At 36.4% G+C, this 18,872-nt stretch overlaps 1 protein-coding gene across 1 annotated transcript in view; it reads left to right on the top strand.

Annotated features, from left to right (window-relative positions):
• Positions 1-18,872, top strand: part of LOC127446435 (ubiquinol-cytochrome-c reductase complex assembly factor 1) — a 38,139-nt gene that overhangs the window by 18,055 nt on the left and 1,212 nt on the right. Inside the window, exons 7-8 of the mRNA XM_051707337.1 lie at positions 10,794-10,871; positions 11,031-11,144. Of these exons, the coding sequence (XP_051563297.1) occupies positions 10,794-10,871; positions 11,031-11,144 (192 nt within the window). The remainder of the gene's footprint in view (positions 1-10,793; positions 10,872-11,030; positions 11,145-18,872) is intronic.

Here is an 18,872-nt window from a genome sequence, read left to right as displayed (position 1 = left end):
CTTTTAAGTAATTTGAAAGCAAATACATTAATGTTTAGATATATATTCAATTTTGTCAAAAGGCTGAAAAATATCATCATTGCACTTATTTTGCAAACCTTCATTATTAGAGTGTTATGACATTTCTGACATTTAGTAGTTAAAACGGCATCTAGTTAAGTTTAATTCATTTCTGTGAATCCATTCAATGTCTCTGTTCCATTGAATTGATTCAAAACAATAAACCATTCGTTTGGTGTCATCTATTAAAAAATGTTAACGGAAGTCTTCATGTGGCATTTTCCACATAACATTTTTAGTTAATAAATGTAGGTAAGTATTTCACTATTTGGTGAAAAACAGTGTAGAAAATGTGCCTTGAATATTTTTATCTAGTTTTGCATTAAACATTTAACAATTGCTGTTTGTTAAAATGATGGTTCCTCTGATTTGAAAAAGTCGCCTTTTTAAGGCATTTCAGAACAAATACATAAATATATATATATAATTTTGTCAAGGCTGAAAAATATCGAGATATAAAATAATTGTCAAAATATTAACTACAGTCTTGACCGACAAAAAATAGGTATCGTTTAAAAGCTTAGAAGCACTAATTTGCAATGCATGCAGGCATTATGACCAAAACTGTACAAGTGCTTTGATATTTGCAGACAAATCAGAAGTGTTCCGTTTTGATTAAAAAAAAAAAAATAAAAAAAAAAAAGAAATTACACTGTACATATTATTGGAATCAGTAAAAACATCAAACTGATCAAATAGCCATGTGTCATATGTTGTTGGAAAGCTCTCGAAGAGAAGAATACAACCAACTTATTTGTTTTACTCTGGCTCATCTGCCGCGTTTTCACTTATAACTACGAAAAATAAATGGAACATAAAATATCACATACCATTACCAGTGTTAATTTTTTCACAGTTTTTGTTTTAGTCATAGTTTTAGTCTTTTGATGAAAATGTCCTTTAAAATTAGTCAATATTTCGTCATGTCATATTCATTCAATTTAGTCCATTTTACTCAGACGAAACTGACATAACATTTTAGTCAACGAAAATATCTTTTAGTTGATGATGATGTGCAAAATGGCCAAAAAAGTATGTCAACTGTAACAGACCAAACTTTCATCAAATATTCAAACATTAAGGAAAAAAATTCATAAACATTTTCTAATTTAAACATGTATCAAACACTTAACTCTACGTAGCCTAATGTCCTTGTTGTGAGAAACTGTGCTCCTAAAATAATAATAAATAGACTGAAATATTAGCTACTTTTTAGAAGTTAGCCTACTGTATTCTGAATTCTTCATGCTTTAAGACTTATTCATTTTCCTTTGAAAGGATATTACATTGCATGTAGTGTGTTTCTTACGGAAACAGCGTATTCACAACGCAAATTACACATTGCAAGTTACGCGTATTCGGACTAGTGCGTCATTTAGTTAAGTTCACCTGTACATTCGCTTCACTGTGCAGATGTGAGTTGTTATATTACATATACTGTATGTTGTGGACATAGTGATTAAACTCATGTATACATAAGATGCTTTTGAATGAGGTGTTTACCTTGTTTTAAGGCGGTTTTATTTTGCCGGTGTTAGCGCATTCAACTCACACAGCTTAAACGGGTAAATCCCCAACATACTGGATTAATAGATTAGAATAATCCATATCTATCTTCTATATACAGATTCTCTAGATGTTTCTTTTTCTGTTTATATCTTGCACTGTTAATATCTTGCAATATTATTTTTATCTCATCATATTTTCGTCAACAGTATGCTTTAATAAAATAGTTTAATTATCGTCATGATCCGTCTTTTTCATCTGGGTTTCGTTGTCGTTGACAAAATCAAAAAACACTTTGTCAACGAATGTTTTCGTCAGTAATTTCGTTGATGAGATTAACACTGACCATTACTTAGGAGGTGATTATCTTTCAAACAAGCCCTCACACAAGGTAATCAGATGCAGAGATCATTAGATAATCCACACGAAGCACAATGTTACACATGGCCACCAGGAGATGGCGCCAAGTAAATGACACAGACTCGATGCAGACTCATTGAGTCAAAAGGCACTCATTCTGTGAAATCTCATTACTTGACTCATGTCTTCCCTCTATGCAAACCTTTAGTCATTGTTGTGTTTGCTTGTGTAATTAGCTCTTATGTACAATTATTATGTTTTATTTGTTTGGAAAGGCTTTTGGACACATGGAGACGTTTTTGGACACTATGATCAAATATTTTTGTAGTGCTATAACTTTTGATTGCTTTGTCGTATCAGCACAAACATTTTCTCAGAGACAGTTGACATGATTGGGAACAAAACAAAAGCAGTTTTTCGAAGCCACCTTATTTACATGTATAATGTCAAATAAGAAAAATGAGGAAAAAAAGTTAATTGTTTTGTGATTTTTCAGCAGTTTCTTAGGCTGAGAGTCTCGGAATGTATCATTAAAAATGTGAAGAGTGAAGAAAAATGTTTTCTTTTCAGTGATACCAAACACTTGACCCTCTTTTTTTTTTTTTTTTTTTTTTTTGTTGAGTTATAAGCCTTTAATTTTGGGTATGCCACTGAAACAGGAACTCTTTAAAAACACCATCAGAGCTTAAAGTGGTAATGTTCAACTTGATTCAAGGCTGTGCATGTATATATTCTCATATAAGACCTTATGCAGTGGCCTGGGTGTTGTATTGCATAACCTTGTTAACTGGTTAACATGAGCTAGACCAAACCAGTAACAGCTAATCAGTCACTGCAAGCTCATGGATATGCCAGCACATGAGAGAGCTGGAGCCGAGCCAAGCGTTGACAGATTTCATTTGACCGTCATTTAGAGTATTAGCCGTTTTGAGTCGTAGAGTACACTCTTGGGTTTTACAATTTAGACTTGAGGATAGAGGAAGCTTTGTTCTGAAAAATATCTAAACATTGATTTGACAAGTATACAGCAACGAAGTTGATGAAGTGTGTAATATTTTTGCCGTTAGCGTCACCAAACATATTCCGACCTGCCTGACGTAGCAACACAATGGCTCAACCAATGGCAGTTAGGGGGAGTGTTTGGGGAAACCTGATGACACTATTTTTGCAGTTCCAATGATGGCAGTGCTAGTGGTGCAGAAATTACCCTCTTCACCTTTAACCCAGGGGAAACCTAAGTTTAGTGTAAAAATTTCTTTTTTTTATATGACTTGTCTCCCATTGTATTTCCACAAGCCAGGAAAAGGTTTAATATTAAGAATATTTTGAGGTAGTGAAACCATTTTTTACATTTTGATGGAATGGTATGTTTTTGAGTACTACTATTCGAGTGCTTCAGTACTACACTTTAAATGTGTGGTTTCAATTAAATAGCACCACTCTTATGCCATTTTGTGCCAAGACTTTTTCCATTATGTAACTTTTCCCCCCCTCTCTCAAAGCCCATAAATCAAAAATCACAATTTTTTAGTGAGGGCTCTTAATATAATCCTCTCAAGCGTATTATGAATTTGAGATTTAAATTGCAGTCATTTTATTAATAATACGCCTAAAATGTAAAGATAGATGAAATTTGGGCCCCTAAAGTATTCCCCTATAGAGAGTGTCTGTTCTAGCAAACACCATCTTTAAAGTTTTAAAGCAAAACTCAGCTTAATGTGAAAGCATATTAATTTTGATTTAACCCTCATTTATAAAAAAAAAAAAAAAAGAAAGAAAGAAAAAGAAAATTGCGATTACTGTAAGGCATTTACAGTGGCAGGGAGTGGGGCCAGTCCATAAACATAAAAATACTTATTCTTTTAAAACATAAACATTAACAGTAGACATGTTAACATGATTGTAGTGCGATAAAATCACTTACTAACCTTATCTGTGTGAAGTTATACCCAATATTACAACTTCATTGTCATGATGATGTAATGGCGGTAAACCCTGTAATCCCAGTATTTTATCACATTGAAATCACGTTAACACGAATAATGTTTGCGTCTTGTGGCTACACTTTTCAAACGCTGTATATTTTCACTTTCTTGGACTGGCCCCATTCACATTCATTGTAAGTGCCTTACCTTGATTATTTTTGTATTTTTTTACAAATACAAACATTTTATTTTTATAAGTCTAAATTATTTTTTAGGAAATCAACATTATGCCACAAATGCTGTTGATTGAACTTGTACTGAATGCAGAGTATTCCTTTAATGTTAACTTTTTAATAAATTTGGTTCATTCTTAGGAAACTGTGCCATCTGTATGCACCATGACTTATTGCTAGAGCTGTCAGAATTAACGCGTTAACACATGCGATTAAGTTTAACACCTTAATTTTACCAAAGCATATACACTGGTTTTTTTTGCGATGTGTCTGCCTGGATTCATTACACTGACGCACACTTCACAACCCACACACTCACAACATTGCTTTGTGTCAGTGATCAAATGATGGAGAAAGGAGCTTTTAACGCTATTTGATGTACAAAACAAGCCCAGATGTGACTTGTGATAGAAATCAAGTATTTTTCAGCCTAAGTAAGGTGCATCTTAATGACCACCTGTAGCAAATCTTAACTATCAGCAGAACGCAGAATGAGGCGTTTTTGTCTGCCAGCGCTTTTCATATGGAGTTCAAAGCGCCGCTTGATGTTGGCTTTGCCATCCTGACACGAATCATGAATGTGGCTTCATGATTACTATAGGAAAACGGATATCCACAGCCTACCAGTAGATTAATATTGTGGAGGATGAGAGTTTAAGAGATTTAATGCCCATTGCAATGAAAATGCAACCTGTGTGGGGACTAGTTCTTTCAATTAGTCAAACTCCCACTTAGACTTTGGGAAACATTTAATGTTACTTGAATTGGTGCTATTTTAGTGCATTTCTGTCTTAATACTGTGGAAGGCTTTGTTTGGAAAAGTTAATAAAGCATTATATTAAGTCATAAGCTCAAAGTCAATGGGCATGGCAATGAAGTTTTGGTATTTTCGTGCAAGCATACGCTAAGTCCAGGCGCAAGTGGGTTTGGCAAAATCATGTGCGCAAAAGGCAAATCTAAGTGCAATTTAATTCTGAGGTTCTTCTCCGGTTATTCCAGTGTCTGCATCCTATTATATAGTCCATTCTCTCAAGCACCAATGGTTTAAAGACAGCACATTCATAAGAAGTTGATAGTGTAAATGGACTGTATGCAGTTAATTAAAAGATTAGAAATATGGACTTAAGTTCTTTCGTGCATTAACTGCGTCCTTGATGAATGCTAGGCATATTTCATTGACAATGACACACACTCCTTTTATATGAATGGAAAATGCGATTCTCATCAGAATTTGGATTATAGAGAATGTAAGTATTATTAATCATTTTCATCTGCTGACACACAAATTATGGCTAGCATTAACAGTGATTGTATCAGAACGCACTTCCGAAAAAAATAAATACATTTATTGAAACAAATTAAACCAAATTTCTAAATTCAAATTACACTTCAAACTAAATTAAAATATAAGTGGTCAAAAAAATCATACAAAATCCAAACATTTTACTTTGTCCAACCTCTTCCCTTTTGCAGTAACTTAATAAAATAAATAAAATAAAAAATACCAATATAAATTAGATCATAAATACAATTTTAAATATAAACAATGATAATAATTGAAAAATAAGACATGAATTTTAGATAGTTTAACACAATCTCATAATTATTCTTTTTTTTGCAAAACGGCTACGACCGTGATTGTCAGGGACTTAATTTAATGTTCCACTATATTTTAAGAGTTTGGACATAAACTTTATTACTACCTGCTGGTGGAATCTCCAAACTGCAAATGCAGGAACTGAATTTGGACTTTGCACTGAGTTAAGATGTGATACTGAGACATCTTAGCGCAACGACCCAATTCTTATGAAAATAGTAAATTGTGCTTTTGCCACTTTATTTACATAAAATACACACACAGTTTGCATGCCTTTTACTGAAAAAAATATTGTAATTGGGAGTAAATAATGTGATATTCACAAGCTAAAGCTGTTATTAGACATTTTTGCAATGATCTTCGACCCTGTAACAATCAACCACAGAACATTTTAAATGAAACAGGGTTGACACAGAGAAATATCATGGGTTATTAGTATAATAATGTCATTTGTGGTTATGGCCCTGGTTCTTTGGCCCTGCGGTGCGAAAATATGTGGCGCAAATGGCACATTTATGTACAGTAATGTGCAAAAGTTTTAGGCAGTTTTCAAAATATAATGCCATTAATAGTTTTCATTTATCAATTAACTTCATACAAATTGCAGGTAACATAAAAATAAAAAAAAAACTACCTAAATATTTTGTGTGACCACCCTGTGCATTTAAAATGGCTCCAATTCTCCTAGGTACACTTGTGCACAGTTAAGTATGTTGGCAGATAAGTTCCAAGCATCTTAGAGATCTTGCCTCATCCAATGTATTTAGGCTGTCTCAATTGCTTCTGTATCTTTATTTAATCCTAAACTGAATCAGTGATGTTGAGAACACTGTGGGGGCCATACAATCTGTTGCAGCACTCCTTGTTCTACGTCTGATCTATTCTATTTGCAAAAGGTATGTTTGGAAATCTAAAATTGATATTTATTATTGAAACACTAATGCAGGAGAGATCAAATAATCATCTTAAGACAAATGACTTTGTGAAACATCTAATGTGCCTAAGAATTTTGCACAGTACTATATATATTTCTAATCTCTGTTCAGATCAGAACTCGTTTGCATATTGTATGAAATTAAACATACACTTTTGACTTGTTACTGCTCCCCGCAACTCTTCCGTCACGTGTATGAAGTTGCCCCCGATTTTGCGGAGCATGTATGTTTGTGCGATGTGATTTTGTATGAGATGTGAGTGGGGTCAGGGTGTGGTGCGCGTTTTGGCTCCAAGATCATTTGGGACTGAAGACATCTGACCCTTCGGTCCTGGCAACTGCCATCGAGTGGCACTGCAGAAAAATTACCTCATTTTCCATCACAGTCACTCTGCTCTTATTGGCTCGCTTTCTCGCAGTCTCTCCTGCAGAGTAGGGTCACTAACATTGTGCATATTAGCAATAAGGCAGCGTAGGCCCCGGATTCTTTAATTTTACAGTGGTCCCAAATTTTTGGCACTTAAAGGGTTAGTTTGCCCAAAAATGAAAATTCTCTTTATCATTTACTCATCCTTATTACATCTAAGATGTGTATGACTTTCTTCAGCAGAACACAAATGAAGACTTTTTAGAAGAATATCTCTGCTCTGTAGTTCCATACAATGCAACTGAATGGTGATCAGGCCTTTTGAAGCTCCAAAAAGGAGATTAAGTCAGCATAAAAGTAATCCAAAAGACTCCAATGGCTTAATCAATGTCTTCTGAAGCAATCCAGTTGGTTTTGGGTAAGAACAGACCAAAATATAACTCCTTTTTCACTGTACATCTTGATGGCAGTCTACTTGGCGATCATGATTTCAAGCTCGATTACAGTTCCTATAGCGCCATCTAGCACTTCGCACATGCATCAATTCACTTGTGTTGTATGGACGTACAGTGCTGAGATATTCTTCTAAAAAATCTTCGTGTGTGTTCAGCAGAAGGAAGAAATTCATACACACCTGGGATGGCATGAGGGTTAGTAAATTATGAGAGATTTTTCATATTGGGTAAACTATCCCTTTAAGCTAGATTTTTTTACAAAATGTCAAAGGAAACAATGGTGCAAGCAAAATATCAACCAGTGGGATTTGAGTTTGGGGCGGGAATATTTGTTTTCTAACCAATAGAAGATGGGAGGTGTGTTTAGGGAAACTTGTTTGAAAGTAGTCATTTATTTTTGCAATTCCATTTGGTGATGCTTGTGATGCAAATTACACACTTCACCTATAATATTTTCGACTTAGGTAAAAAATCCAACAATTTTAGAACTTGCCGTTTGTGCAACTTAGTTTCAATAGATGGTCCTTTTGGACTGAGGAGGAAGTTTTCAGTTTTTTAACTGGACATTGTACATTGAACTAAGAAAATTCAATTTGTGACAATATTACCCCTTTAAATTTGTCATAGCACCATTACTTCATAACAAAGTGATAATGGAATAACCCTGAATGCCAACAGCTTGTATTTGCAAAGGTAACTGAGAACATCAACTCTGTAAAGACTGGCACATATGCATATACTCCGACCTGATGTGGAAGTCTGTTTTCACAGGTCAGAATTGAGGAGGTATTTCCCTTCACCGTTATTTTTTAAGCTGTGAAATATCGTGTGTAAACGGAGTGTAATCAGTGCGTCTGGCAGGTTCATAACGGGTCCGTCCTGTTTTATCAGGGTACGGTTACAGCACTGGAAATGGACAGACCCCCGCTCACTCAGTCCTCGCCACGGTTAGGTTACTTCGCCTAATTGTGCTAAAATACTTGTCATTTGTGCCATGTTAGACCAGCCCCCCTTGAACTTTCTTCCACACACACTCACTTTTGAGTGTGCCGGGACGTGTGTGTGATTCAGCTAGTTTTTCTAAGCCTTAGTAATAACAGTAAAGTGAGATATGACACTAATTTGGCGGGGAAGGGTAGCGATTTTGCCTCTCCAGCAGTTTTGGTCCCTTGGCCTGATTAGTGCAGGGATTAAATGTCCACGCCACGTTTTAGTGTCCTGCGTCAGAACACGGGAAAGGAGGATGGAAGGACAAAGATGGATTGGTGAGAAAGGTCAGGGTGGATGTTTGGAGGATAACATAAAAAAAGGAGCAGGTGAAGAAAGGGAGAGGTAGGCTATGCAAGTCACGAGTGTTGGGCGTTAGCATTCTACATACATTTTACATTTATGCATTTGGCAGACGCTTTTATCCAAAGCGACTTACAGTGCCCTGATTACAGGGACAATACCCCTGGAGCAACCTGGAGTTAAGTGCCTTGCTCAAGGACACAATGGTGGTGTCTGTGGGGATTGAACCAACAACTTTCTGCTTACCAGTTCAGTGCTTTAGTCCACTACACCACCACCACTCATGTACATATTTAACACAGTTGCAATAATGGTAGTTTTCAAACAGGTTTCCCAAATAAGCTGTATTAAATATGGTATATTAGGGCTGTCGATTTAACGTGTTAATTCAGTGCGATTTAATTATATAAAAAATAACGTGTTAAAAAATGTATGCAATTAATCATGTCCCCGGACCGTAATAAGGAATATTCCTTCCATCTGAGCAAATGAACCTGTTTTCTCCAGGGGCAGTAACAGTAGGTGTACATTGACGCGTCCTTAGATAAGCCCCTATAATAAACGTTAATAAAACTGATTGACAAATTAAATTGCAAAATTGATCACTGTTTTGGATGCCAAGAATGTATTCGTAGCATTCACTGACATAGTGTAAACTGTAGACTTTTGGCGCCCTTGTATTTGTGTTCATGTACTTGCGTAGAATATGTTGTGGTCCTTAAGGAGAAACACAGAATGTAGAGAGAGCGTGCAGAGAAGACAAGGAGGGTAGAAGAGTTAAAACACAGCCAGATGACATTGATTATTTGCAGGTCTGTGTAATTATGCACAGGTGCTTTACAGCCCCATGCATACGTGAACACACACACAGTGACCCAACGCACTCCAAGCATGCCGAACACCCAACATACAAGACTTCAGAATAAACAGACTTGTTTTGACAATCTCCTTACCCAAAACCTCCTAAGGGCTGGTGTCTGTGGCCGATATGTGCGTATGAGTGTTTAGATTCATGTGGAGTGAAGCACCTGGGCTCTTCAGATCCATTCCTGCTTTTGTTTTCAGGGTTAATATTGTTGCGTTATTGTCCACATGTTGCATATTAACCTCCAAAGACAATTCCAGCTCTGACTGAATGCATTACTGTGATCTCAGAGACTCAAATTGTTCCATCACCTGTTAGCGTCCAAATGATGCCTCTGAAATTAAGTGAAAGGTCATGGGGAAGAATCAATGGTGCCAAAAACAAAAAAACATCCAGTATGCAGCAGTTCTGTGGATGGAAACGCCTTGTTTATGAGAGAGGTCAACAGAGAATGGCCAGACTGGTTCGAACTGACAAAGTCTACGGTAGCTCGGATAACCACTCTGTACAATTGTGGTGAGAAGAATATAATCTCAGAATGCTATTCTGAGATGCGGGTTGGTGCTGTTTTGGTGGCACAAGGGGGACCTACACAATATTAGGCAGGTGGTTTTAATGTTGTGGCTGATCGATGTGTGTGTGTGTGTGTGTGTGTGTGTGTGTGTGTGTGTGTGTGTGTGTGTGTATTCGTATTTAAAAATGAGCACTATGCATAAACAACAACTTCTAGATTAAAAAATGAAGAAAAAAAAAAACTTGCACACTCACACATAGAAGCATACATTCCAGGTCTTCTGAAACGATACAATCACTTTAAAAATGACAGAATTTTCTTTTTGGGTGAACAATTCCTTTAACAACGTCATGCATCCACAGCCCCAACTAGTGCATTGAGTTGTAACGGCAAGATTTAGGTAAGAGAAGCAGTTTCATTGCTGCCCACTGAAGGCAATGGCACATAAAAAAAATCAAACTGCAATATTCAAGTAGTGTTTATACTAGTTGAATATTTAAAGCTGAATAAGTACTCGATTTATCGATTACTTGTGCACATCCCTTCCATTTAACAGTCTATTGAAGATGCAGTCCATAATTTTGGAACTGACAAAAGAGGAATTGTTAAAATTGTATTCGGCCAAGGTTATCATCTGATGGCGATAATCTCTTAATGGGCAAAAAACATTTCACTTTATTTTCACAGATTGATGCCATTCAAAGGAAAGAGAGTATGAAGGTGATGACAGAAACGTTCTATGCTGCTATTTTTGGATATGATGAGGTAAGACAATCAAATACCACAGTAATAGCATTGATTGAAAACTTGATTGAATAGCATTGATTGAAAGTGGTAAATTTCACCAGTTGTTCCCATCTTGGCATAAAATATACAAAGGATGCACTGGAGTCTTATGAGTTTTTGGATGTCTGTATGTTTTAGGGAATTCTGTCAGATGATTGCGTTCTTGCAGCAGCTCTCTGGAGGAACCTGTTCAACAGACAGTGTGAAGATCCGAGACAGCTTGAGCTCATGGTCGAATACGTCCGCAAACAGGTTAGTGTGCGGCGTGTGTGTGTGTGTGTGTGTGTGTGTGTGGATAGGCAAAGTGTCCAGTTCTGTACTCCTATGCAAACACTGAAATGGGTTCATACAGCACACACTTCCTCACACTAATAAACACGTTCAAGTGCTGTGCGTCACCCCTCCGTCACTCACATCAACTGGCACCTTCCTCCATCTTCCACGCTATAATGTGACATTCATTGGGTAGGAAGTCACCATATACTGTGTTTGTAAAGAGTGTTCCCTCCCAGTCACCCCTGCTTGAGCCCCTCTTCAGATTGGCTCCAACCCCAACAAACACACACAAACCAACCAATACTATATGAGCTGCTTGCCTGCTTTAAAGGAATAGTTCTTGGCAATTATTTACTCTCTCTCATGTCATTGCAGTTCCATATGCACTTTTCCATTAAACACAAAAGGAGAATTTTTGAAGAATCTTTATGCAGTTCATTCCAAATAATGACTACAAAAAGGACAAAAAAACACCATAGAAGTAGTCCATACAACTTGTGCATTATATTCTAAGTCTCCTGCACCCATATGGTAGCTTTGTGTGTGGAACAGAGTGAAATTGAAGTCGTTATTCAGTGTAAATGGAAAAATAACAGCATCATTGGTTTAGAATGACGTGAGGGTAAGGCCACGTCAACAATAAGCTGTTTTCGTTTTCAATTTTCTAATGTCATTTTTTTCCGAAGTATGCCATAATGTAGAGTGTTTTCTAAACTAAAAACGTATCAATCGAAAATGTATTAGTGTGGACATGGCCTAAATAATGAGAAGGATTTTGTGTGTGTGTGTGTGTGTGTGTGTGTGTGTGTGTGTGTGTGTGAACTATCCCTATTAAAACTATTAATATGTTCCCCTCTGAATAGGGGAAAAGAACTGAGACATGATCACAACTAAATTGGACCAAAAAAAAGGAGATTTAAGTTCAGTGTTAATGCAAAGAGAACTGGGTTCTTTGTCACTTTTGGGTCAAACACTGTCATTTAGATACGCACACCTTAAACAACTCACAAATACTGTTCCAGATCCTTAAAATTCAGTTTTCATAATTCAGTTATTTGCGAAGGTTTATAAAGTTTTCCTGTTTTACATAATATTTATTGACCAAGATTAATCATAGTCGTCTATGAGTGCAACACCTTACCTTCCAGCAAGACTGGCGTGACAACACGGATGTAAACACAAACAGGAACTGTTGACGGGCCAGTGTTGTCACGCTAGTGTGTGTCAATAGTTGCGGTAACAACAAGCTTTTCCATTGAGACTTATAGCTTTTAAGTTAGTCATTGAAATATTATAATATATAATATAATACACGAATAACTATTTAAATAGTTCACAAATTAATCACTGATATCATCTCTTTCCAATATCAGCCAATTCCAGTTCAATTCAGATCATTTAAACACTAATATAATAATAGCGCAACAGTCAGGTTCTGTAATTCAAAATCCTATTCATTTTCTCCATAGGCTAATTGATTTTTAACAATACCTTATAAAGCTTTAAATACAGACCTGCTATGAGGTTGTTATTAGATGCTATATGCTTCTGTTGAAGCCTTCAGTCTGGTTTATTCCAACTTCATTTTTAAAATTTCTATGAATAACTACACTACCTACAGCAGGGAAACTTCCACCAGTCAGAGAATAATTGTTTTTTTTTTTTTTTTTTTTTTTTTTTTTTTTTAAAAGCACAGCAGCAACTGCACACGTTCATGACATTATTTCAACCAAGTTGGTCTGCATACACTCCCAAACTGGTTATACATTTTTATATATCTGAATATTTCGCAATTAACTTAAATGATATTGATTCTATACTTGCAATCAACAACTTAAAATCAGTAGTTTTATATATTTCCATTATTTTTAATTCGATTATTCGTAATGCTTCATGGGTTTGCAGCTCATTCCCTCATTAGGTACAGGTCTAAGTACATTAAAGGAATATTCTGGGTTCAATACAAGTTAAGCTCATTCGACAGCATTTGTGGCATAATGTTGATTACCACAAAAATTCTTTCGTACTTCCTTTTCTTTAAAAAATCAAAAATCTGGCTTACGGTGAGGTACTTACAATGAAAGTGTATGGGGCCAATTTTTGAAGGGTTTAAAGACAGAAATGTGAAGCTTATCATTTTATAAAAGCACTTACATTAATCCTTCTGTTAAAACACGTATTATTTGAGCTGTAAAGTTGTTTAAATCGTCATTTTTGCTGTTGTTTTTAGGGTTTGTTGATATTGTCGTCATGGCAACGAAGTTGTAAAATTGGCTATAACTTTACACAGAAAAGGTTACGTGATTTTATCACACTAAAATCATGTTGTGGCTATACATATGAATATTTGAGTATTTTAGTGTTTACGGATTGCCCCATTCACTTCCATTGTAAGTGCTTCGCAATAACCCAGATTTTTGCTCTTTTTTTTTTTTTTAAAGAAAAGCAGGGGCAAGTCAAAATAAAAAAAATTTGGTAATCAGTATTATGCCACACATGCCGTCAATTGCACTTAACTTGTATTGAACACGGAATATTCCTTTAAGTACAAAGACGTTAAGTACCCAGTTTTGTAGCTTTTTTTTTTTTTTTTTTTCAAATCAAAGTTTGCAATGTTGTGACTTACCTTGGAGCTGGTTGGTTTGGCTCATTGGTTAAAACTCTCTTATGAAGGATTTTATGAAATCCCAGTGGAAAAAATGAATGGAGGACAAACACTTCTGGAACTAAGACGTCTGAATGAGCAGGCACTGTTGCGCTCTATACCAATATGGTCATGATACATTACGCATCTTTAATGAATTCATCAGGGTATTAATTCATTTACAACTTTTTCAGACATGTTTATGTATCAATGCATGAAAACCTCTAACAGAGGGCAGAGTTCAGCTACACACCCCATCTACCTGTCATCATTCACCCAACCAAAGACATGAAACCAACAAAACACAATGAGCATTCTGCATTAGTGCCGAGCCTATGAGCTCATTACAGGTGCTGGCAGGAATTTATTACAAACCAGAGTGTTTGTGCGAGGTGTGTGTTATTTGCGACTGTGCCGGTGCCTGTAGGCATTCTGCGAAAAAGAAAGAAAATCAACAAATAAGCGTCATCTTAAGCCATACGTATCATGGGCCTGCTTAGTTTGGGATGGAGGGAGAAAGAGAAGGAGAGGTGGAGTGAGTAAGTGCGAAGTTGAAAAGAAATGAAAACAGCCACAGGTGCAGCACATGAGCCATAGCAGCGACTGATGACAGAGCGCAGAGAAGGGACACCATCACCATGGCTACAATGGGACTTTTCTGATGAAGTCACATGCTGCAGTGTGTGCGCGTTCACATATGTGCGCTGGGGCCTGACTGCATCTTTCTTCGATGCTAATTACTCTCAACAAACACCTGTGAGCTCTGACATCATCGTGTGTGCTTAAATTAGTGACTGACTAGATTTTAACGGCATTAAGTAAGGTCAGCAGGCAAATTTTGTGTGGCAACCTGAGATGTGGACAGTACGGCTCGACTCAAAAAGAGTAGAATGAAAATAGTCATTATTTACGTCTGCTTATATTGTTCCAAAACCGTACAACTTAATTTCTTCAGTAGAACACAAAAGGAGATGTTAGACCTCAAGTCACTTTCATTTCATTTTTTATTTATTACAATGAAAGTGAATGGTGACTGAGACTAATATTCTGCCTAACATCTCCCATTCTACACATGAATATGAACGCAAACACTTTCATCTAGTGTTGTTGCGTTCTGAAAAAAATATTTGTATTTAGAATTATTTATGTTTATTTAGTGAAATCACAACTTTATTATTTTACATTTTACAGATTTTTTTTTTAACAGTTTAACTTCTTGCTTTAAACATTGTGAATTTGTTTTACAACAGTTGCTATTTGCCACCCCTGGAGCCGTGAGTTCGAATCCAGGGTGTGCTGAGTGACAACAGCCAGGTCTCCTAAGCAACCAAATTGGCCCGGTTGCTAGGGAGGGTAGAGTCACATGGGGTAACCTCCTCGTGGTTGCGATTAGTGGTTCTCGCTCTCAGTGGGGCACGTGGTAAGTTGTGCGTGGATCGCGGAGAGTAGCATGAGCCTCCACATGCTGTGAGTCTTCGCGGTGTCGTGCAGTGAGCCACGTGATAAGATGCTGACACCTGACACTTGTCCTCCGCCACCCGCATTGAGGTGAGTAACCGCGCCACCACGAGGACCTACTAAGTAGTGGGAATTGGGCATGCCAAATTTGGAGAAAAAGGGGGGAAATAATGAAAATATAAAAATTGCTATTTGGTCCAAATGGACCCTTTTCACAGACTGGGATGACTGAATTTTTTATTATTTAATATAAGTTTATATTACCCTCGCATTAATTTAATAAAGCTGCTGAGTAATGTTAAGGCCACGTCCACACTAATACATTTTCGTTTGAAAACGCATTCTTTTCCCTACATTTTGGCCTTCTGTCCACACTGAAATGGCATTTTTGTGCATCGAAAACTGAGCTTTAAAAAAACGCTCTCCCAAGTGGATAAATTTGAAAATGGCATGTTCGCTTTTTAGTGTGGTAGGACTGTCACTAACAGTTATTTTGGTAATCGAGTAATCTAGCGATTATTCTGACAAATAATCGAGTAATCTGTCAAATTGCATAAAGTTGTCGAGATAAAGTCACGTTTGTCTAAAATGTGTTCATTAGCCTAAGTTTTGATGTACTCTATAATTGAAAACAACAACAAAATGATTACGCAAATAATGTGTATAGCCAGCAGACACCCAAAGCAGATCTTTTTTTTTTTTTTTTTTTTTTAATGCAAGATCTACTTTTTTATGAACAAGTTCAGCACGATCTACCCATTTAAATTTAGAACTCAAATATGGGAAATCAGGCCATGGAAATAAACAATTTGATCTTTTCGGAAACAATGTCTGCTTACCAATCTTGTTTATTGAGGATGACTTAAAACAGAATCAGAATCAGAATGAGTTTTATTGCCAAGTATGCTTACACATACAAGGAATTTGTCTTGGTGACAGGAGCTTCCAGTGTACAACCATACAAAAACAATACAAAAACAGCAGCAAGACATAGATAATAATAAAAAATAAAAATAAAAAATAATTATACACATACGTACAGACACACACATACATATACACACACACACACACACACACATTGGTAGTGCAAATTCATGGTTAAACTATTTAATGAAGATATAAAAGCAATTTTATTTGGTTGTTTTTTAACCATCACTTACATGCAACACAGAATAAAATATTAACAGTAATTGAGGCAAGATGTTTCACTCTCTTGCGTTAAACTGCAGCATTTTTGCACTTGTGCTACATACAGTCCAGATCGCAAAAGCTTATCGCTTTCCATGAAGACTACTGTGTAAAATTACCTTCTTCATCTGGACATTCAGTTCCTTCTTGAGTAATCACTCTTAATAATTTCACATGCGAAGACTAGCCTTTGCTCCTTCAGGTAAGCCTGTTTCATATTGTATCTGCGGGGCGAGACGTGCAGCTGTGTGACTTTAACGGTAGGGTCACGTTGAGCTTTGACAGCTCACAGAACTGCGGCTTTATTCAGTAAATAAGGTTCTCTGTTTTCCATTGAGTTCTATTACTGGTGACAATGGCCATAAACTATAAAATGTTTATCAGAAGTGGGGGCACTGAGAACAATTAAAAACTTGATCTTTATGAAATCTAATTTACATGAGGAGGAAGATTGTCGCATTTACATTCAAATGCGAATACATTTACACATAACGGAACACAAAGTACAAACTGCAGAAAATAACCTTCTTAGATCGTATAGATTCAGTCAGATTTACTGAGCAGAAAGTGTTCTCTTTACATGATTTTATGTTGCTTCGTAAAAACATATATTGCAAATGAGTGAGTAGATAAATAGGTTTAGAGTGCTTTTTTTTCCCGCTAAGTTCAGCATGTCCCAAGTGGCAATGCAGGGCTCAATTTCTTTCCCGAAACTGGACGCGCAGCACCGCAAATCGCATGCAGTGAACGTACCGCGTGTGTCCAGCGAGTATTTGAAAACTTGATGTCATCTTTTCAAGTGCTGTTGAATTGCTGATATATGTTTTTCAAATCTAAGTGAAGCGCTGTAACACAGCTGACACTGTCTTTATATGTCCGTGGACCACTTCACTTCCGCCTTATTTTCAATTTGTCGATTCGTCAATTTTGTAATCGAGGAATTTTTTTAATCGAGTAATTGAATTTAAATCGAGTAATCGTGACAGCTCTATAGTGTGGACAGGAAAATGGAGAAATCTGAAAACGATGACGTATTTGTTGTCATGTGACGCAGTCATGTGATCTATTTAACCCAAAACAATCAAGATGGCGGCCCATGTTGTAGCGGCGTTGCTGTGCCTGCTATCAACTTTGATAGCATTGTTAAAGATAAATGTTACTTTGTACAACCTTCACATTGCATTCCTTGAAATGCTACAGGAAGTTTACTCAGAATTGCTGTCCGGAGGGTGGAACACGAGGACAACTGCGTTTCAGACCGTACATGAAAATGATGCAGGGCAACGCTTCTTACGTTTTGTTTTCTCTCACAGACGCAGTTAGGGGATTTAATCATTTTCAGATGTTTCAGTTTGGACAAGCAACTTTTGGGAAAATGTTTGAAAAAATCAGTCTGAACAAAGAGCGCTTCGAAAATGAAAATGCTGTTTTCAAATGTAGCTTTCTCTTCTAAATGCCATAATCCATTTGTTTTTTTCCTCTTGTGGAAAGTCGTGGAAACATTCTAGTGGATTTTTTATTTTTCTGTTGTAGCAAATGGGAATGCAAAAAAAAATATATATATATATTTAGTCTCCCTTGTACCTCTATAAAAGTTACCCGTTATTGTTGACTCATGCGTTCCAAACTCGGAAATCTGAAAAGTGTTTATTATGGCTCCTGTATTAGAACAAAGATCAAACTCATTTCACAGAGCAAATAAATAAATATCGAGAGAACATTTTTTCAGCTATATTGCCAGCCATATACTCCCTGTTTAATATGAAACTTTCATCAGTCTTTTAACAGTTCCCAAGACACTGTTGTTGTCCTGCAGTGGTAAGCACAGCTGTCTTCACTGTGCTATAGTTTTAATTAGTTCGCCTGTTTTAAACACTGGGAGGTGAATTCATTGAGGTTTTTCTTTTTACAGCGCTGTTATAAAAATGATGTAAATCATGGCTGGTTTTGATCAGACTGGTTGTGAGGTTCAGTGTGTAGTGCATTCAGATCACACTTGTATTTGATGCATTCCTTCTTATAAGGGAGACCGGGGCTAGTTGTCACATTTTTCCTTTAGTAGATATATTTCTGTAGTTAAGTCAATTTCTGTATAGGCACATCCTTTACAGTCTTGTCTGCATAAAAGAGACTGAACATTTTCACTGTTATTGCCCAGAAAAAAAGATGAAGTTGATTTAACACACTTGTATAGCAGGGACTGTTTCTACACTATATGGGGTAAGTTGTCATAACAGGAACCTGCTTTTTATTTACTGGTTCATTCCATGCTAACGCAGTCATAGATCTCAAAATAGTAACTGCTGTGTAATAGGTAATTTTTTATAAGGAGGTCATAATTTCAGTTTTCGCCTGTGATTTGAAGCAAAACTATAGGTAAAAAAATAAAATAAAAAATACTTTTTTTGTGC

The sequence above is a fragment of the Myxocyprinus asiaticus genome, chromosome 9 (genome assembly GCF_019703515.2).
Source record: "Myxocyprinus asiaticus isolate MX2 ecotype Aquarium Trade chromosome 9, UBuf_Myxa_2, whole genome shotgun sequence".
NCBI lineage: Eukaryota > Metazoa > Chordata > Actinopteri > Cypriniformes > Catostomidae > Myxocyprinus > Myxocyprinus asiaticus.
This window is presented reverse-complemented; position numbering and strand designations above follow the sequence as displayed.